The 23,048-nt window shown below is 40.1% G+C and overlaps 1 protein-coding gene across 7 annotated transcripts in view; it reads right to left on the bottom strand.

Annotated features, from left to right (window-relative positions):
- LOC139759737 (uncharacterized) overlaps positions 1-22,718 on the bottom strand; it is an 83,001-nt gene extending 60,283 nt beyond the window's left edge. For 2 of the 7 annotated variants that reach the window (XM_071682142.1, XM_071682146.1), the window contains exons 1-3: positions 22,442-22,718; positions 7,969-8,175; positions 1,819-2,052 (exon numbers count right to left, since the gene is read on the bottom strand). In XM_071682142.1, the coding sequence (XP_071538243.1) occupies positions 1,819-2,052; positions 7,969-8,163 (429 nt within the window). In that variant the 5' untranslated portion in view covers positions 8,164-8,175; positions 22,442-22,718. Of the gene's footprint in view, positions 1-1,818; positions 2,053-7,968; positions 8,176-10,394; positions 10,915-11,054; positions 11,078-11,105; positions 11,249-22,441 lie in introns of those variants that run through there. The other 5 variants (XM_071682147.1, XM_071682143.1, XM_071682144.1 and 2 more) reach the window with 5 other exon arrangements.
- Between the last annotated feature and the right edge of the window lie 330 nt (positions 22,719-23,048).

Raw genomic sequence — 23,048 nt, 5'->3', positions numbered from 1 at the left:
AATGGAAGGAAATAGCATACTAGTGCAAGGGCCTGTAGTAAAAAGGGATGTAAAAAGAGCAATAATGGGGCTGAAAGAAGGAAAGGCACCTGGTGAAGATGGGATTATGACTGAAATGCATAAGTGTGGAGGAGAAAGTGTGATCAAGTGGATGCATTTGATATGTAATTTAGCATGGAAACTTAAGGTTGTGCTTGAGGATTGGGGAAAACTATTATTGTTCCTTTATTCCAGGGAAAAAGTGCTAAGGATGTATCTAGCAATTATAGGGGAATAAGTCTATTAAGTATACCAGGAAAAGTTTTGACTGACAGAGTGATGGAAGTGACTGAATGCAGAATGAGGAGAAAGGGGGTTTTAGGAAAGGTAGTGGATGTGTTGATCAGATTTTTGTGGCAAAAAAATGACTGGAAAAGTATCTAGCAAAAGATAAGTTGTATGCAGTTTTTATGGATCTGGAGAAAGTGTATGACAAAAGTCAAGAGGAGTGCTTTATGAGAAGCATTAAGGATATATGGGGTAGAGTGACAACTGCCGGATGGATTGACAGCCTTCTACTGAGTATCAAACGCATGTGTAAGAGTGGAGAGAGAGTTGAGTGAGGTTTCGGTATACATGTGGGTGTGAAGCAGGGCTGTGTGATGTTACCATGGCTTTTTAACATATAGATGGATGAAGTGATATGAGAAGTGAAAGCAGAACTAAGGAAATAGGGTGCAGAGATGGAATGTGGCAGTGATATATGGTGGCTAGTGACAAGCCTGTCTGCATATGATACTGTGTTATTTGCTTAGAATGAAGAGGAGTTGCAGAAGGTTGTAAGTATGTTCTGTGATGTGTGTAAGCATAAGAAATTAAAGGTTAATGTGAGAAGAAGTAAAATAATGATATTTGAAAGGGGACAGTGAAAGTATTAATTTTGCAAAACCCTGTGGAAATTGTACTAAATTGTGTTATAGATATTAGGGGGAGAAAGACTGGAAGAAATATTTAGGAGCTATCTTGGGTATGTTTGGTGATATGGAATGAGCGATAAGGGAAAAAGCGGTACAAAGTAGAAGAGTCACTGGGTCTCTTAAATAGAATAATGAAGGGTAGAGGTGTAAGTATGGAAGTAAGAAAAAAAAAAAAAAAAGATTAAGGGACAGCATAGTCCTCCCATCACTGATTTATGCTGCCAAAACTTGGAATGAGTCACAGATGTCACAAAGTAGAAGAGTCACTGGGTCTCTTAATAGAATAATGAAGGGTAGAGGTGTAAGTATGGAAGTAAAAAAAAAAAAAAAAAAAAAAAAAAAAAAAGATTAAGGGACAGCATAGTCCTCCCAACACTGATTTATGCTGCCAAAACTTGGAATGAGTCACAGATGTCACGAATTCAGACTATGGAAATGAGCTGTTTGAGATAAGCATGTGGTATGACTAGATGGAATGAAGAAAGAATTGAGGGGGTGTATGAAAGCTATAGTATTGAAGGGAATGCAAATGGATTGAATTATGTAGTGGTACAGTAGGTGAAATATAATTCTTTGAAGTGGTTTGGGCATGTGAAAAGAATGCAAGATAGTAAATTTACAAGGAGAGTGTACAATTAAAGGGGTTGATGTGAGAGGAAGACCACCTATGATATGGGGAAACAGACTGGAAGAATAACATGCCAGGGTGGCATGTAAGGACAAGGATAAGTGGAGACTCTTTTGCTGTGGCCACCCCCTTGTTGGGATTTCTCAGAAGGACCAAGCATCAGAGATATATATAAAAAGATAGACAGATAGAAATGAAAGGGAAACATTTACCTTTTTCATTTAACATACCAACCTTTTTCTCAACAGTGACTGCTTCTTTAGCAGGAACATGGACATGGTTCCCTTTCCTGGCTGAGTTGTGCTCTTTCTGGTCATCTGCTTTGATCTTCTCTTGACTCAAGTTATATGAATGAACTCTCTCCACAGAGTAATCATCCTCTTCATTCTTATGAATACAATGATGAGCATCAGCATTTTCAGTGGGCGGGAAGTCTTTAGTATCTTTCTCTGTTTGCTCCTCTTCCTCCTTTGAGAAAAGGAAAATATTTTTATTCACACTTTTTCACTGTTTCTCACGTTGGTAAGGTAGCACCAGGAACAGATGAAGAAGTGGTTGCATTTGCTTCCATCCATTTTCTAGTTGTCACATGAAATGCACCAAAACCACAGCCCCCTATCCACAACTAGAATCCACAGACTCTTCCGTGGTTTCCCTGGCTGCTTCATATACCCTGGTTCAGTCCACTGAAAGCAAGTCAACCCCCATGTACCACCACTCCAATTTACCCTAATCTGTAGACACCCTTCACTTCTTGCATTTTCAGGCCTTGATCATGCAAGATCTTTTTAACTCCATATTTCAGTCTCCAATTGGGTCTCCCCTTCTTATCCCCTCTATCACTGACACTTATATCCTCTTTGTCAGCCTGTCCTCATACACTCTATCCATATGTCCAAACCATTGTAGTACACCCTCATCATCTCTTTCAACCACACACTTCTTATAACCACACTCTCTTACCTAATCAAAGCACACCACATACTGTCACCAAACATTTCATTTCCAGTACAACCATTTCCCCTTCACACATCCTCATCTATAACCCATGCCTTGCATAAACACATCACTGGGAATGCTGTACCTTTAAATGCCCATATTTGCCCTCCTAGATAGTAACTTCTCCTTCCACCCTCTCCTCTGCCCCCAGAACAGCTTCCAGAAGAGAAGAGAGTTAGTAGTTCCAATTGAAGGTTGGACTGCAGCAGGGGTATGTGATGGCTGTTTGTTTATGAATGGTGTGGTGTGGAAGGTAAATGTGAGGGTCGTGAAAAAAGGGACAAGTATGCCATCTGTTGGGGGTGGGAGGGGGAAGAGCTGGGAAGTGAGTCAGTTGTTTGCTGATGACATGGCACTGGTGGTGGATTCGAATGAAAAACTGCAAAAGTTGGTGTCTAGGTTTTATAGAGTGTGCAAATGGAGGAGGTTGAGAATAAATAAGAATAAAAGCAATATCATTAGGTTCAGTAGGGCAGAAGGACAGGTTTATTGGGGTGTGAGTTTGAATTGAAAAAATTTGAAGGAAAATTAATTGTTTTTGATAACTGGGAATGTACATGGCAGTAAATGGAACCATGGAAGTGGAAGTGTCATAGGGTTGGTGAGGGAACAAAGGTTCTTGGAGCAGTGAGGAATGTGTGGTAAGAGACTTCGTTATCTGGGAGGGTGTAAACAGATATGTTTGAAGGTACAGTAGTCCCAATGATGTCTGGATTTGAGGCATGTATTGGGGGAGGTTAGAGGTCATGGATATGAAATGTTTGAGGACAATAATTGGTGTGAGGTAGTTTCACTGAGTCAGTAATAAAAGGGCAAGGGAGAGGTTTGGTAATAGGGAAAGTATGGCTGAGAGCTGAAGATGGTGTGCTGAAATAATAGGGTATTGATTGAGAGGGTGAAGGCATGTACAGAGCATCAGATTGGGGGGGAAACAGTGTGGTTTCAGAAATGTCGGAGGATGTGTGGATCAGATGTTTGCTTTGAAGAATGTGTTTTGAGAAATACTTAGGAAACAGAGAGATTTGTACATAGCATTTATGGATATGGAGAAGGCATATGACAGATATGCTTTGTGGAAGGTCTTAACAGTACATGGTGTGAAAGGTAAACTGCTAGAAGCAGTGAGAAGTGTTTATCAAAGGTGTAGGAAGAGAGAAGAGTGATTTGTTCCCAGTGAAGGTCAGTCTGTGGCAGGGTTGTGTGTATATATGTATATGTTGTGTATGTGTATGTATATTATGTATCTGTGTATATGTTGACATTATGTGTCTGTGTGTGTGTGGTGTTTATGTTTATATGTGTGTATACAAGTGGATAGGCCATTCTTTTTTCTGTTTCCTGGTGCTACCTTTCTGATGCCGGAAACAGTAAAAGTCACCTCATTGCACCCCATGCTCTCTAAATTTTCCAAAATAGCTTCTGCCAATAAAAACAATATATATCTAGCACTCCACCTGTGTCTGAAAAGATAATACTGGTTCCCAGTTATTTTAAACAAGTCTCTGTACACAATATGGCATAGTGTATAATACAGCTACACAGTCATGACAAATTAAAGTCATATCTTACTCATTCTGATGCCAGTTTAACTCCATATTGTTATCATCTGGTACTGATTAGAATATTATCAAAACTAAAGCACCAGTAGTGCTTATTTGATCAGTGATCTAACCCTGGTTTCCATTAATACAGGGACTAAAAGCAGAATAGGTCAAAAGAATGTGATTAGTTCTAAATGACATGTAACTACACTAGTTGATGTAAAATCTAATATCACCTACCTCATCCTTCATAAACTGTACTACAAGATTTCAACCAGTAACTTGCCAAATTTAAAAGATACATTCATTGCTGAGTCATCTGCAAAGTTTGAATCCCTCAATCCTGACCTAGTTTGGTACTCTACTGCTATGTTTATGTAGTACTCTTACAAACATACTTATCTATGCCACTGAACTGATTAACCAACCTTTTTGTCAATGCAACTGCCTTTTCACCAGTTGGAATACAGATGAAGTTCCTTTTCCCATCAAACTTTAACTTATTCAGTTCTTTCTGAATTTTTTTCTTGAGTTACATTATCTGATTGATCTTTATTCACAAGGCCATCATTCTCCTCTTTCAAATCAGCATCACATTGAGCATCTGCATTTTCAACTGGCAAAAAGTCCCTTGCATCTTTATCTATTTGCTCCTTTTCATTCTTGAAAATCTGTTTAATTCTTTTGCTAAATGACATTATGTATCATTCATAACATATATCTGACAACCCATTTTTTGTCTTTTAACACCATAAGACTGGTTGCTGATACTGCAACCTTAATTTAAACTCAAACATATAGGGGGGTATCAGATACATTAATAGTAGAGTAGTTTTAGGCTGGGTTGGGAGGGTAGTTATTTAATGCCTGTCAGGTTGTTTCAGTATGCTTGTCATTTAGTGTTGTGTTTCCTATGGGAGGAGAGATCTGTAAGTACAGAAAAAGGTATCAGGTGATGATATATCAGATGATACACTCATTAGACAGATGGAATATATGCCAGCACAGAAAGACTTATATGCACATCAAGAGACAGTAAAAAAAAAATCCATAAAGTATGAGTGCATTTGTGTTTGTATTTGTATCTGAAAAATGCTTGTCAAGAGTGTCAGGGCAAGAGATTCAAACCTTTTTTCTACAATGAAGATTGGCTAATCTGAACTCTAAATTATCATCAACAAAATATCTTACACTGAACACCATTTTCATAAAGGAAAAAAGTATGAGACAATGGATCAGATGAGTTTCTGTCACACTACTAATAAGCAACTTTACGGTATTGAAATCATGCCCAATTTGTTATAACTACTTAGCATATCTTCTGTGACCATGTTTCATATTTGGATTTTCCAAGCATGGATGACCTACCATGAATTTTAAGTTTGTATATCAATTAGATCGTTCTGTTATCTGCCATAAATCCCAGTCTGCTGGGCTGAAATTGTCTTCTTTATTTTTCAGTAAAATTCAGTCACTATCTATCCATCAATGTATGTAATTGCAATTTTGCATTTCTTTAAAATTAATTCTTTTTTATGAATAAAGGTATGTATGTTAAAAGTTGTGATGGGGGGTAGACACTGAAAATGTAATGCCCAAGTAGGAGGGCCTAAATGGTGATATGTAGAGAGCAAAGCCTTTCAAATAACCTAGGTCTGGATTGAAACACGTATTAAAAAACAAAATTCTATTACCACCACATCAAAGCTAGCTTGGGAATATCATTATTTTCATTTTGTATTTCTTTTTTACCTTACCCTTCTCCAGTGTTAGTGAGGTTGCACCAGGAACAGACAAGAAACAGCCTCGTTTGTTCTGTCGTACTCTCTAACTGTCATGTATAATGCGCCAAAACCAGAGCCCCCATGCACAACCAGACTCCACAGCTGTTTCTGTAGTTCCCCTGGACCACTTCATATACCCTGATTCAGCCCACTTACAGCATGCTGCACCATGTATACCACATCATTCCATTTCACTCTATAACATGCGCACCTCACACCCTCCTGCATATTCAGGCCCTGATCACTCAAAGCTTCTTTCACTCCATCCTTCCATCTCCAACTTAGATTCTCCCTTTTCCATGTTCCCTCAACTTCTAAAATGTTTATGCTCTTAGTTATGCTTACTCATCATCAACTTATGTCCAAACCATTTTAGTACATCCTCTTCATCTCTCTCATGCATGCTCCTCTTACTACCAAACTTCTCTCTTATCCTGTCTTTACTTATTTGATCAACCCACCTCACACCACATATTGTCCTCAAACATTTCATTTGCAACACATCCATCTTCCTCCAACATCTACATCTTGGAACCAAGCATTGTATTCATAAAATATTATCTGGCCTGCTATAACTTTACACATACCCATCTTTGCCCCTATAGACCTCTTTCTCCACAAATTCCTCGATGCATCTATGACCTAAGACACTCTCACCCACTTTATGGCTTACTGCAGCTCTTGTGATTCCACTGACAACCATGTCCACTTCCAGATATATTAATCCCTCCATTTCTTCAAGTTCTCCTCATTCAGACTCACACTCAAACAAACCTGTCTATGTCTCCACAGATAAGCCTTGCTTTTATTCACGTTCACTCCCACCTTTCTCCTTCCTCATACTCTCCCAAGCTCAAAGACCAGCTTCTGCAGTTTTTCACTTGAATCTGCCACTAGTGCCAAGTCCTCAGCACACAGTAAATGATAAACATCTCAGCTACTATTCCCAAGAGGCTACAGAGCTGTCCCATACTTCAAAACCTTAGCATTCACCTCTCTCACCACTTCATCCATAAACAGATTAACCAACCATAGTGATATCACACACCCCTTCCATCCCACCTTCACTTAAAACAACTCACCCTTTCCTCTTCCAACTTACATAAACCTTCATCTCCTTCTGGTAGCTTTCTTTCCACAAATCATCTCTTAACCCTAAACCCTATCATATGCTTTCTCTAAACTATCTATAAATGCCACATACAAATCCTTCTGTTTCATAATGTATATCTCACACAGAATGTTCCTCCCTAGTCTGAGCTCTGCATGCCCCCAACCTCCCATACTACATACCAGGTTTGCTCGAACTTACATCTCTAATTTAAATGCTGCCTCCATATAATGGCACTCTAAGGACATTCCATCAATCCTAAGGCACCCCAGCATAGGCAAACACCCTAAATAGCCAATCATCAACACAACCTGAGGCACCCCAGCATAAGCAAACACATCCCAAATAGCCAATCATAAACAGAGTCACCTCCTTTCTTATAAAATTTAATTATAACCCCATCCACTCCAGTCACTTTGCTGTATTTCATCTTAAGCAAGGTTTGCACCAACTCTTCTTCCTTCACCAAACCACTTTCTATGACCCTCACACTTCAGACACCACATCCTAAGCAACCTACACCTGCTTGTCTATCTGAGAACACAATAAACAGTCCTTCAAAATATTCACACCATCTCCTTTTCATCTCTCTGGCTGTTCACTGCAAAATAAAAAGAATGATACTCCATTGGTAGTTTCAAAGTGCTTTTAAAGGAGAATTCTGCCAAATATTTTTTCTTTTACATACTGTTTATTTATCAACAACAGGATGTGCATGACTTAAAGAGACCAGAGAGCTTTAAAAAAGTCCTACACACCCAGACCTAGAGAGTGGGTGAGGAATCAATATAACAGAAATGTTATAACAGAAAATGAAGCAATCATGAGAATTCTTTAACTTAAATTAAGATTCCTTATGAATATAGGTCCAGTCATTTTCATATCATTTTATGTAACACAAAGAATAAATACTTGTTTTAAACTTATCAAGTTTACTAATCATCAATACCTGATTGTCCTGAGGTACTTCATTTTGTTTTTTGTCATGCTGTTTCTCTTTAGCAGAGGAGGGTTTCACTTGTGATGAAATATTAGGTAAAGGGTAGAGGATGGAGAGCCTCCCCATTGAAGAAACAAGATTGGTGACATTCTCATTGTCCTCCTCCCCTGTGTTCTGGATTTCCTCTGATTTATGTTCTGACATTTTGTCAGCCTACTGTAAGAATAAAAAGATTAATCAAATTAGCTTCAGGTGTGTAAGTCAGATTATTTCAGAGTGAGATTCTGATAAAACAAGTGCAGTAGGTCTGTGAGATTTGTATGCACCTCAAAACTTCTCTGTACCCTGCAAGAAAAATATAATTATTGCAAGTTACTACATTTTATCATATTTACTCTTAAACTGACTTGCAGATGACAAATTAATAGTAAATCTTACCAAATAATCTGTTCCACTGGTCCATTACATGCTTTACATGCTGAGAAAAGTGGTCTAACGCTTTCATTATTTCTTTTGAATTTTGTATTCGTGTCTTCTCCAGTTATTCCTGTTTTCCATAGAGTTCCCATTTATAAGATAGTAACAGGTTTGGTTAGTTCCTCAGCAGCTTCACATAAGACCTTGGGATGTGTACCATTAGGACCAATAGCTTAATACACATAGGCTTATTGAGGATTTCTTTGACAAGACTTACATTAACTTGAAAATAATTCATTACTGGGTTGTTTTGTTAGTGTATATCATATTCATAAGGATCCTTTGTCACCCCATAAATTAGATGGGATACTTGATTGAATATTAGGATATCATTATTATGTTTCTCTGTGAATACTGACACAAAAAATCTTTTAACACTTCTGCTACTTCATCAACTGTGGTTAGAGTTCCATCTCAACTTCTTAATTCGAGTTGGAGCTCTGATATTTTTCCTGTTAGCATATTAACAGAATGCTCTGGTACTTACTTTCATATAGTGTACTAGTCTTTTCTCATAAGCACATTTCTCCTTTCTAATTTTCCTTTAAGCTTTATTTTTCTGTGTTTTTCTCTTTAGAAATAGTTTACAGGTGTAGCTTTTTTCCTAATGGGTTGTCTGGCTTTTCTATTAAGCTAAGGTGGTTTAGTCTTAAAGTATCGACCCACACAGTATTTATGAATACCATTAAACTTTTTCCAGGCTTCTGGAGTGTTCTGCTTTTGAAATTCGGCTTTCTAGTCCCTTTAAAAATGATTCTTGATGTAATCACATTTGAAGCAGTTATGCTTTTCTAGCTGATTAGCTTTAAAGTTTGTGTCCAACTGGATAATACAATACAGTCATTCTGTGATCATTAAATCCACATGGATTTTTGACAGTTAAACTTTTTATTATGTATATTCTTAGTTTTGACCAGATCTAGTGTGTGCTTCATTGATCCAGTCCACTGACTCTTCTTACATCCCTAATAAGATCTTCCAAAAAATCTTCATTTCATGTTTCAGGGAATAGTTCTGAATATCTTTTAGTTGGTGTGTGATTGGTCCAGTTTATGTCAAGCACACTGAAGTCTCCAGCAGCAATAATGTGCTCTTCCTCTATTCTGTTTGCATGGTTTAGAATATCTAGCATCCTATCAGGTTTCTGGCCTTTTATACATCAAGCCAAATAAAACTAAGTACTTTCTGTACTAATCCAGTACCATAAAATTTCATTAAAATAATTACCATGTAGCTCATTACAAGGTCACATGCTTGAAGTATTTTTGAAATATTTGAACCTTGCTTTCTTTCAGCACAGTCTTACCTTTCCATATTGTATCCATTTACAAACAATATACTATCAAGGGTATTATATGTCAACCATGTTTCACACACTTCAGCAGTGTCAGGTTTATTATCCATTGTTGTTGCTTCAAATTCATTAAGCTTGTTATTTACACTTACAGAATTGGGAAGCTAACATTTTAAACTACAAACCTTAACATAACTCGTTTTACTTTTGACAAAGTTTCCCATATTTACTTTTTTTTTTTTTTTACAGTGAGCTGAGGCTTTAATTGTTCCTGTGGGCTGAAATTTCCAAAACTTTAAAACTTCTAATCATGATGTCACTTTCAAGTTTTTGTTTTCATGCCTTAAATTCTTGAAAGGCGAATCACTGGGTATTTCTTTGAGTGAAGGTTAGATCCGGAGCAGTAAGTATACAATCCTTCCACTCACATTCACCTGAGGTGTGCTTTAATTTTGCTTGAAGCACTCAAGTGTTATTTCTTCTCTGAACTCTTCAATACTTCCCTGAGTAGTCAAGGTTTGTGGTCGTGGTCAGCATTTCTTTTCCCCATCTTAGTATTTGTATCAAGTCTAACCTTACCTTAAATCATCCCTTACATCAGGAATTACAGTAGAAACTAATTACATGTAAATTCTGTTTAATTAATTTTTACTCAGCAACTTACATTCAAGCACCGTGCTCTTTATTGGCATCACTGAGGTGGAAATTGATTTGTCCTGTTAGCTATTTAGTTTAAGAGATTACTCCAAAACAAACTTAGAAAAATCCGTAAGTGTTAAACTCCATGAGTGGTAAGGCAACAAAAGCCATTACTCCCCACAGTTCAACACTGAACATGTGCACTCTGAACTTGAACACTACAAATATAGGTGATATAAGACACAGTCACACCTCACACTTTAACGAATACTTTGCATTATGTTAATGTGTGGTTACAGAGAAATTTTCTTCAAAAATACACCCACTTTTCTATTACTTTCTTTCAAAGGGTTCAGACATTGTTATAGTACAAAATCTATGACAAGCTGTTATAGCTGTTAGTCCTACTACTCATTTCTTCTTATTTTTACTGTATATTCACCATCTTTTCATTTCAAAATATGTCAAATTCCATAAATGAAAACTTGTTAATTGATAACAGTAAATTGCCTTAAACAAAAACACACAGCCGTTCCATTAACTATTGTTCACTGAACTAGTCATTATTTAATAATTTCACCCAAAAATTTAACAATTTGTATTTCGCATTACGCAACACAATATTGTAACTTTTATAATATAACTGTTGCAATACATCATACCACAATTATAACTCCTGTTTTACCATCATAATTATTCTTAGTAATTTGATGATTTTCTAGACTCCCAATGATACCTTTAAGATTGTCAATAAAAATGATAATGCAAACGATGAGGGAGCATGTTATATTTAGCGGTGGGTGGGTGGGTGGCGTCACGCTGCCGCTCCAGCTACTAAGGTTTATCAAGACGACCAAGAGCACTCCCGGTATTGCCAACTCAAGTTATGGCTTTACTTGTGTTATCTTGGATATCTTGACTGATAACAGCCACCACTTGTGTCAGTAGTCGTTATTATAATACTTCTGAACAATCCAGATGTATTACAAAAAGGATGTACTCCAATTGTGACACAAATACTACAAAACATGAAAAACTGAATATTGAATAGGCTTGCCATATCACTGATGTGGTATATAGATGATATATCTGTGTATAATAGTGTTTAATAATCAAATCAACTAATAACAAACTTTTTCACTATCAAATTGCCATAATTTGCTACAAATTAGCACATGAAGCGAACGTGATGTACTACATTGAAGGTCACTTATAACTACGTCTCTTCTTTAGTTGGCTGACACACAATGATAACACTGACATTCATGTTAACAACTGGTAACTAGCATCTTGCTCCTGATTAGTTCACTATCTTTATCTTGACAATTGTTAATTTATCATAACACACACACACAGAAGAAAGAGAGCTTGTACGTAAGTAAACACAACAGTTAGACTTCATGACAGAGTGAGCTCTATTTCAGTCAAACCAAGGTTGGGAGATTAGTGTCGCGCTAACTTTCAGTAGTTTGACTACGTTACATGAAGTGCATTGTTTCCTTACTGGCCAGCCATGACCACTGTTGGACCATGGTGAATTTTTCTGAGAGGACCATGAGAGTTGTTGTAGGTTCAATATATGATCAAGTCTGCATGACCATGATAACTTATGACTATGATATCTCGTTATATGTACAAAGTAACTTATCCCAACTATACGTACTTAACTGTTCGACAAAGTAAGAGGTGGGTCTCGAGTACTTGAGATAGGTTGGGAACCACAAGTATAGAGTTGGGTTGGATGTCAAGCAAATTTATGAAACTTTAGTGTTAGTGTATAAGAATAATTAAACAGTTGTATGATAATAAGAAAATGTTCAAGAAAGGGGGGAGGGGGTTTCCATCGAGTGTAGAGCTCCCTATGTATAATCAGTACAGATAAATAAACAAACGTGGGCTTCCTGACTAATTTGGTCTGTAAGGTACAGAAGTTAATTAGAAAACAACTGTATTTCTACCTGAGGAAAAAGTAAGTTAGAGACAGCACGGTCGCAGGGAAAGGTCTAGTTTAGACAAAATAAAAGGCTGAGTAGATAGCCTGTATGTGAACTTCCAGAAAGCATTTGCTTTTAAACATTGTGATGGGAGAGGTGGTGCTTGAACCCTTGCACAGTGAAGTGGTCGCAGTGGTCTGGCGACATACAGCATCAGGGTAGAGTCGTAGTGGATGCCACCCTCTCATTGCATCGACCTAAAGCAAACTAATTACCTCACCAAACTACTGGTAATGAGGTCATTCCGCTTGGTGAAAACGTTCATACATTCATAATTACTGTTATTTCAAAAGAAATTTGAGTTGACAGTTACAAAATACGAAAAAGGGAAGGCCATACAGAAATCTGACACAAATATGTGAGATAGAGCAATGTTACAATTGTTAAATAACGAGCGGAGAGTTTAAGATGATTTTGATGAATGCACAGTAAGCTGGTACCACGACAACCTTGTGCGCAAGACTTGGCTTACCCAGCCGGGCTGTGTGTAACAGGTGGGTACTATGACAACCAGGGGTACTAAAGTTAGCAGACCCAGCCTGGTTGTGTAGCAGGTGGATACCATACCAACCTTGGATGTAGCTGGTGGGTACCATGACAGCCATGGGTGCTGCAATTAACAGACCCGGCCTGGTTGTTTTGTTATTTTAAGCATATTATTGAGTGCGGGAGAAAGAGGAAACTGCACTAAGTTAGCTTCAAAGGAGCAAGGAATGAGTATTCAAACTAGGATGAGCGAAGGAATGAATTTAGTGTATAACCTGAGAAAATCCACTTTGTAATGAAGAATTATTGGCTGATAGTTTGAGGGGCGGCCACGAGACGTGAGAGCTAAAGACCTGGAACCGCCTGTCGATCCAAGTCTGTTATTTTCTGTTTATCAGCCCCTCTGGATTAACCTTGACCAGTTATAGGCATGTAAGGTTTAGCAACTTTCATAACTTTTATTTACTTTGGAGGCTCTAGTCACCGAAAAAAGTACACATCAAGGCCGGACCTTAATTGAAATATAGATAGGTTATTGAAAAGGAAAAAAAAAAACAGACGAGAAAGTATTTATGAAATTTGGATGTGAAAACCCTGTCTTTTAAGATGTACCAGGTCATACTTATTGGGAAAGACATAGAGAGGGAGAGGAGTTCCAAAGCCCCGAGGTGTGGAGAGAGTTATCAAAACGGCCCACTCTTGAGTTGCCGGTGGCCGCATAGTAATAATGTTATGCAGCAGCTTGCCGAGTATCGCGTGGTTTAGCTAGGGGTAGGGGCACACAAACAGCCAGCTCTTAGGAGCAAAAACCAAAGTAATACCCATAGAAGAGGGAAAAAGAACCAACATTACGGCTGATGGCAGGCACGCGTCAAGTTTTGAAGGTAGCTTGGGAGAGATTATAAGACGAACAGCTTTCAACTCAACTCTTAAGTAAGGATGCAGAGGTAGAGCCACCCTAGATATGAAAACAGTTATCATAGGCCCTTCAATATACACATAAGGAAGCAGGTGTTTCCTTCTTCTTTGTATGGCATTACATGACTAAAAGTAATGGAGTTATTAGGGAGCAACAAGTTTTGATGACCGTGGCATATTTTGGTATCTTTACGGCCTTGCACACATTCCCAAGGGCACGGCAACTGGTGAAGGGCATCCAGCCCTACCTCTAACAACCACCTTAACATAATACTTTCTTAGAGGCAAATTGATGCTTGCGAGAATAGGATTAATTTTGGATGTCGAAAAAAAAAGAAAAAATGGAGAAATATGCAAGTGCTTGCATACCTCACTGGCGATTCCATATTGATATTACTCTCATGGTCGCCAAGGAGAGCGTCAGGCAATTTCTTGATTTAGTTTTTCCTTTATTGTTTTGGTTGAACCAAGATGTGTTGTAATTTATTGGGGTTGTTTACTAACCACTTCCAGGAACTCATAGTGTAAACTTCGGCGTACTAGCCCCTCTTCAAGAATTGCATCTGAAAAATCAAGTATAGGCAGCATCTGTACTTTAAGCCAGTTGGCAGTCATTGTTTTATTTTACTTATGCCACAGCTGCCGTACAGGTAGTGAGCACCAATAGTGCCATATTAACTGACGATGTACGGGTGGCAAAGACCGTATCGTGATTACAATGAGAGGAGGGGAGTACTCCAACGAAGTGAAGCGGGAGGCGTAGGAGGAAATGTTTGGTTGTATTAGACTCGGACTCAACACTAAGGTTACCACGCAGCATTTAAGGAGGGAACTGCATTTGTACCTAAATGAGAAAGGTTAAGCCTTGCTCAGTCTTATTGGTGTGGTCGATGATGGTGTTGGAGCAGGTCTTATGGATGTAATAAGTTGGGCATGTTTACAGGTGGAAAGCACTTGTTTGTTGGTGGACTCATCCATCACTGGAGTGATGCTACTGGGCAGCATCACGGTTGAGTCAGCGCACAGCGGTGCGGGGGTTACACACTAATGTTGGGTATGGAGTAGCGGATCTGTCACATCGTTGGACTATTGATGTGACGAGAAAATGAGAAGCTTCGTTTATGGTTTGTGGGGACGTCAGGTCGTGTTGCTCTGCATCTGTGTCGCTTGTAATTATATGGCCAGGTGTAGGATGGAAGGCCTCTCTACTGCGATGGATGTTTGGTGCATCCGGTGAGTGTGGGGTTGCTTTCTCCTCCGTTGTTATGAGGCCTGGAGAGAGTAAAGTGGAAATACCTTTTGTTTAGGTAAAGGCGAAATTGATGCTGTGTTTGCTGAAGTTGATAACAGTTAATCTGACTCTCCATGGGCTTGATCTGTGATTCCAGCATTTAAGAAGTCACGGGAAATAGGGTGTCAAAATGACAGGGTAGAAAAGTTGAATGTTCACTCCTTTGTACCGGAGTGCGACGCCCTTCTTGAATAGCATTACAGGGTTCACAGTGGTTTAGTCACAGAAAATGGAAGGATTAAGGAGCTATCCCACTGGGGATGAGAATAAGTATAAGGCAGCTTTTCTTTCTATCATACTGTTGTTTATAGGATTATAATGCCTTGTCACTTGGGTTGGTTGAGGCACCTGCATGGTTTATGAAAATGATTCTGGGGAGTTTTGATCATAAGAGCACCAGCAAATTTGGATGTGATTTTTTGATCTCTTACTATGATTACGGCTGGAGCTGCAGAGTATTAAGTTACGTCCTAGTTAAACGCAGTATGCAGGAAGCAGGTGACCTTGGGATATTTAGTGTTAGAGAACAAAACCTGAGCCTTACAACATTTGGGATTATCCTCACTACTGTTGTACCGGATTGGTGTGGTAAACTAATATAAATGATTCATTAAATGGTGTACAGTTATGCTACAAAGTCTCACTAATTTGTATGACGAAGCTTAAAAGAGGGAAAGCTATGCGGAAAATAAAGAACCTGAGGTCTCAGCATGACCCATCCTCGTCGGGTCCCGTTCTCTTGCTCTTCCATCTCGTGGCCTCCTGTCAAAGTAATATCCACAACTCCTAAGTGGTGGGAGAGATGACATGAGCCGTCCTGCTGGGTGGTGGGAGAGATGACATGAGCCGTCCTGCTGGGTGGTGGGAGAGATGACATGAGCCGTCCTACTGGGTGGTGGGAGAGATGACATGAGCCGTCCTGCTGGGTGGTGGGAGAGATGACATGAGCCGTCCTGCTGGGTGGTGGGAGAGATGACATGAGCCGTCCTACTGGGTGGTGGGAGATATGACATGAGCCGTCCTACTGGGTGGTGGGAGAGATGACATGAGCCGTCCTGCTGGGTGGTGGGAGAGATGACATGAGCCGTCCTGCTGGGTGGTGGGAGAGATGACATGAGCCGTCCTACTGGGTGGTGGGAGATATGACATGAGCCGTCCTACTGGGTGGTGGGAGAGATGACATGAGCCGTCCTGCTGGGTGGTGGGAGAGATGACATGAGCCGTCCTGCTGGGTGGTGGGAGAGATGACATGAGCCGTCCTACTGAGTGGTGGGAGAGATGACATGAGCCGTCCTACTGGGTGGTGGGAGAGATGACATGAGCCGTCCTGCTGGGTGGTGGGAGAGATGACATGAGCCGTCCTGCTGGGTGGTGGGAGAGATGACATGAGCCGTCCTACTGAGTGGTGGGAGAGATGACATGAGCCGTCCTACTGGGTGGTGGGAGAGATGACATGAGCCGTCCTACTGGGTGGTGGGAGAGATGACATGAGCCGTCCTGTTGGGTGCAGGGAAGATAACAACGAGGAAGCGGTGGTGGGAATGATGGTCCAAGGTCTTTGGCAGGGGGAACTGAGTGCCTTTGACCTTTGTTTGGTGGAAAGTCAGTACCCTCGTCTGCTGCCCATCCTCATACCTCGCTGCCCTACAATTCCCTTCTAACATTTATTTGACTCCCACGGCGCTCCAGAAGCTGACCACGTCCATTGAATGGGACCACAGGTCATAAAGTAAGGAGAGTGTGTGTGTGTCAAACCTGAGAAGTAAGAGTTGGGTGTCTTCACTGTGTGCGTTGGTTCCGCTCTGGGTGCCGTGCTGGAAGACTTCGCTGAAACGATCGTGTCACCCTGTTTTAAAAAGCCACAATTCCAGCTTCCGTTAAAATGACGTCAGTCAGGGCGGCGCACAGGAGACAGACATATAGATCGCTGAATTATATGGTTGTTACTGGCTGTTTTGAGGTAATTACCTCACCCAGAACGGGTTAATGGAGCAGTGAAGTGTTATCTCCACTTTCACCGGATGTCGCAGTTTAGCCTCGCCCCTCGCAGCCATTATCTGTCATATACTCTCAGTACGTCCCCATACCAACATACCAGGCCACACGTAGTCCCCATACCAACATACCAGGCCACATGTAGTCCCCATACCAACATACCAGGCCACATGTAGTCCCCATACCAACATACCAGGCCACACGTAGTCCCCATACCAATATACCAGGCCACACGTAGTCCCCATACCAACATACCAGGCCACACGTAGTCCCCATACCAACATACCAGGCCACACGTAGAGAGTCATGTCTTTTCTATCTCATCATCATGGTCAGGTCTACTTTCTTACCTCCCTACTTACCTACCCCAAACATGATGATGTACATACCATCACTCTGCTTAACTAGAGTCATGCCATGCGATCTATACCCAGTGTGTGCTCATCCTTATGATCTAGGATCATTTATCTTCGTATGTGCTCCTGATGTGTTCCTCACTTCCTCATACATTACCATGTATTGCTGAATCCCGTGACACAGCATCTTCTCTGCCGTGTTAATGGTTCAGCTCTGTACAGTGGGATGATGTTCATGGCCCGTGAACATTAAAGCTGGCCTGTGAACATTATAGCTGGCCCGTGAACATCGTTCATGGGTCAGCTTTGTCTACTAGGAAATATATGAGTTAGCTTTATCCAGTGGGACGTCCTCATGGCCAGCTTTGTTCGGTGGGATGTTGTTGTTGGTTGGCTGGGCTTGGCTGTGGTTGCGCCATCTCGCTCATCCCCCCCCTCCTCCTCCTCCGGGTAATAGCACAGGGTTTACCGGCTAGCAACAGACGTCATGCTCATCAGTTAGCTTCGCATATTCAGACTATTCTCAGTGTCGTGTTTTCGATGCACAATTTCGAAAAAAAAACTTTTAGTTTTGCGGATACATCTTACAGGAAAGTGGTCGTAAAGTGGCAAGGGCGACAGTCATCACTATGGCGCAAGCTGACATTGTAACATGATAATGTCACTTAGGAAGTAACGGTTATAGCCACGATGATGGCGTCACTGTCTCTGTATTCATTATTATACACAGCACATTATTCCTGGACCTATGGAAGAACCAGTGTATAACCTTTGATGTCACTGGAGTACATATTGTTTCTGTTCCTTACTGTACATATATGCCTTACCCATATTCTTATTCACTCAGAGTTGCAGGGGTATATTTACGGGGTTTTAACCTATGTGGGACTAACGCACCTAACTCACTGTATATACGATATATTCTTCAATATAGATGTTTCTCTGGATATATATATATATATATATATATATATATATATATATATATATATATATATATATATATATATATATATATATATATATTCTTTTAGAAAGTTGAAATACAAGGAGGGGAGGGTTTCTAGCTCCCCACTCCCGTCTCCTTTCATTGATAAATCCCTTAAGTTAGCGAAGAAATCATTTTATAAAGTTGAGCCCAAATCTCCCATTGACACCAAGAACCTTTTAGTTCTCCCTTTTAATAATGATTTTACTTTACCTCCCAAGTTGCTTAAATCCTTTAATGTAGATGTTGCCTTCAGCAACAATGATACTATAAAGAATATCTTAATCAGGAACTCACCAGAAAATTCTCCTGGGTGCATCTGTAAACTCCCATGTAGAAATTGTGATAAAATTTAAGTTGGGCAGGATAAATTTTATGTTGGGCAGACTGGTAAGGATCATTCTGTTAACAACATACATATAGTATAAGAACGGGACAAGAATCAAATGCCTTGTTTAATCGCGTTAAAAACTATGATCATTGTATTGACTGGAGTAATGCAATCTGTTATTAACTCTTACCACGAGAAATATTGAATCTTCTGTTATTAGATACACAAAGAATTATAATCTTAATATTAGTGATGGTCTATACAAATTGGATAACTTTATTGTTGAAAAAATTTGTAAACAGTTCACCTTGTCCACATAATGATTTATGATACGTTTGTTGTCTGTCTTGGACAATCGCATGTTTACCAAATGGCGTCCTAGCTACGTCTCTTCGATGTATATCAACTGACTGTTCTATTTCTCTCGTGTCTCTCCTGATTATGTGATTATTACACGAGAGTGCACTTGGGAACTTATCGTGTTTCATTTTCCCCGTGGACTCATAGGAATATACTTGATCACGCGCAAAATTGTGATCCTTTCCATACATGTGTATGTGGGTGGGTTGGGCCATTCTTTCGTCTGTTTCATTGCGCTACCTCGCTAACGCGGGAAAAAGCGACTAAGTGTAATAAATAATGAAACATATATATGGAAAACCATGGAAAGTTTTGAGGGGCCTGGATCAGGAAAGGGAGCTGTAGTTTCGGTGCATTATACATGACAGCTAGAGACTGAATGTGAATGAATGTGGCCTTTGTTGTCTTTCCCTAGCGCTACCTCGCACGCATGCTGGGGGAGGGGGTTGTCATTTCATGTATGGCGGGTTGGCAACGGGAATGAATAAAGGCAGGAAGTATGAATTATGTACATGTGTATATATGTATATGTCTGTGTATGTATATATATGTATACTTTGAAATGTATAGGTATGTATATGTGCGTGTGTGGACGTGTATGTTCATACATGTGTGTGGGTGGGTTGGGCCATTCTTCCGTCTGTATCCTTAACTACCTCGCTAACGCGGGAGACAGCGACAAAGTATAATAAAAATAGAATTATTTATATATATATATATATATATATATATATATATATATATATATATATAAACCATGGAAAGCTGTGTAGGTATGTATATTTGCGTGTGTGGACGTATGTATATACATGTGTATGGGGTGGGTTGGGCCATTTCTTTCGTCTGTTTCCTTGCGCTACCTCGCAAACGCGGGAGACAGCGACAAAGCAAAAAAAAAAAAAAAAATATATATATATATATATATATATATATATATATATATATATATATATATATTGGAAAGGACCACAATTGAGCGCATGATCACGTAAATTTCCACGGGAAATGAAACACAAGATCCCAAGAGCACTTTCGTGTAATAACCAAATCATCTGGGAAATGTCCGACTGGAAGGTTGGATGCGTTCGAATTTGGCAACAAGCGTATCACAAACTTAATATGTGGACAAGGAGAGCTGTTTGCAAATTCTCTCAACTATAAAATTATAGTTTGTATAGAGCTTCACTAATATTAATGTTACAGTTCTTTATGTATATAATAACTGAAGATTCAATGGAATTTCTTGGGGTACAGGAGTTGGATTTAAGCAACATAAATATAGGCATGTGTACGTGTAGGAAGAGAGGAAAGTGATTGGTTCTCAGTGAATGTAGGTTTGCGGCAGGGGTGTGTGATGTCTCCATGGTTGTTTAATTTGTTTATGGTTGGGGTTGTTAGGGAGGTAAATGCAAGAGTCCTGGAAAGAGGGGAAAGTATGAAGTCTGTTGGGGATGAGAGAGCTTGGGAAGTGAGTCAGTTGTTGTTCGCTGATGATACAGCGCTGGTGGCGGATTCATGTGAGAAACTGCAGAAGCTGGTGACGGAGTTTGGTAAAGTGTGTGGAAGAAGAAAGTTAAGAGTAAATGTGAATAAGAGCAAGGTTATTAGGTACAGTAGGGTTGAGGGTCAAGTCAATTGGGAGGTGAGTTTGAATGGAGAAAAACTGGAGGAAGTGAAGTGTTTTAGATATCTGGGAGTGGATCTGTCAGCGGATGGAACCATGGAAGCGGAAGTGGATCATAGGGTGGGGGAGGGGGCGAAAATTTTGGGAGCCTTGAAAAATGTGTGGAAGTCGAGAACATTATCCCGGAAAGCAAAAATGGGTATGTTTGAAGGAATAGTGGTTCCAACAATGTTGTATGGTTGCGAGGCGTGGGCTATGGATAGAGTTGTGCGCAGGAGGATGGATGTGCTGGAAATGAGATGTTTGAGGACAATGTGTGGTGTGAGGTGGTTTGATCGAGTAAGTAACGTAAGGGTAAGAGAGATGTGTGGAAATAAAAAGAGCGTGGTTGAGAGAGCAGAAGAGGGTGTTTTGAAGTGGTTTGGGCACATGGAGAGAATGAGTGAGGAAAGATTGACCAAGAGGATATATGTGTCGGAGGTGGAGGGAACGAGGAGAAGAGGGAGACCAAATTGGAGGTGGAAAGATGGAGTGAAAAGGATTTTGTGTGATCGGGGCCTGAACATGCAGGAGGGTGAAAGGAGGGCAAGGAATAGAGTGAATTGGAGCGATGTGGTATACAGGGGTTGACGTGCTGTCAGTGGATTGAATCAAGGCATGTGAAGCGTCCGGGGTAAACCATGGAAAGCTGTGTAGGTATGTATATTTGCGTGTGTGGACGTGTGTATGTACATGTGTATGGGGGGGGTTGGGCCATTTCTTTCGTCTGTTTCCTTGCGCTACCTCGCAAACGCGGGAGACAGCGACGAGGTATAAAAAAAAAAAAAAAAATATAGACAAAAATCAAATGCCCTGTTTAATCATGTTAAGAATTATGATCATTGTACTGACTGGAGTAATGCCATCTCATTTCATAACCTTAACTCCTGGACCACGATCAACGCCTTACTGAAGAAGGCGGTCCCGGCGCCGATACTAGGTAGAAATGAAACCATATTTATTTTATCTCGAAAACGTCGAATAATCCGGCAATGTTTCTCCAATATGTCCTCCGATCTCTCCTTCAGTACATCGTAAGTACCTGTATGACAAATAAGGAGTGTATTATCGCTAGGGCCACCACAAACCTCGTCTACATGTCGGCACCATCATCTACTTAGACACATGGAAAACAAAAACGTTTACGTCGTGAAGGGTTTCTGGCGCAGACTTCCTTCAGCTGTCTTTGGATCAAAGAGTTGCCGACACGTCTTTCCTCGTGTTAGTTGTCGTCCATATCATCAGCCAAAGCCTGAAACCTATTTATTTTTTTTTTTTTGTTGTAATAATTGTCATCAAAGGTAAACGTGTTTGGGGTTTGGCACCTCGTCGCGATATCTGGAAGGGTCGGCTTCTCCTGGCGAGGGAAGGATCACTGTGCGGTATCTCAACACACACAGCGATGCTGTCCGATCTTAATGGCTCTCTTGTTTAAGCAAGCTGGGTATGACGATGTTCTGAGGGGCGTCTACCTAGTGTATTAGAGCAGTTATTTTCTCAGTAGCTGCGGCCAGATTTTCTTCAAAGGTCGGTCTGTCCAAAAAAATCCTGCAAATCAAAGACATTGCAAAATGCCAAACTTTCCACTGCCTATAGAACACTGTTGACCTGTTGACATGATGGAATAGTAAGCAGAAATCATAAATTAATGATAATAGAGCACATAAAAAAGTCACAGAAGAGACACTACCTTGTATGTTAGGCTTGCGAGAGCTCCGCGCTCTCCAAAACCCGCTCAGGCGCACGTGTAGTAAATATTTCTCTTTATAACACTTTTTAGCTCTCCAGTATGATGTCCAACTGGTTAAGCACTTCAAACCACACAAAACACTTTCATGCAATGGTGCAGACAGAACACTGAGAAATTACAATAAAATGGATGTTAAGTGCGGTTCAGTAAATCGCTTTGTGAAGCAGGCACGTCTGACCACAGCCAAGGGTGGCGTCATACTCGAGACGAATCTCTCTCCTACAGTCTACCCCAGCAGGTCGGTCTGACGCCATTTTTTTTTTTTTTTTTTTTGAGAACTTTTCAGTCAGATTACTTATAATTGCTATTCGTGTTGAGAGCGTTTTACTTTCGTGTTCGTCTTTTGTAAACGTGTAACATGTCTTTCTTCTTGCCTACACATTAACACATACACCCACTCCTGAAGAAAGCTGTCTAGCTAGTTCTGCAAAGCTGTAAGTTGCTTCTGTTGTGATTCGTTGAACACACGCAGCTCTCGACATAACGTTATTTAAAGCTTCCATGTTTCGCTGAGCTCATCAACTCTTCAGTGGCTTTATTTTGAACA

The sequence above is a fragment of the Panulirus ornatus genome, chromosome 34, assembly GCF_036320965.1.
Source record: "Panulirus ornatus isolate Po-2019 chromosome 34, ASM3632096v1, whole genome shotgun sequence".
Classification (NCBI taxonomy): Eukaryota; Metazoa; Arthropoda; class Malacostraca; order Decapoda; family Palinuridae; genus Panulirus; species Panulirus ornatus.
The sequence above is the reverse complement of the archived record's forward strand: the minus strand, read 5'-3'. Positions and strand labels throughout refer to the sequence as shown.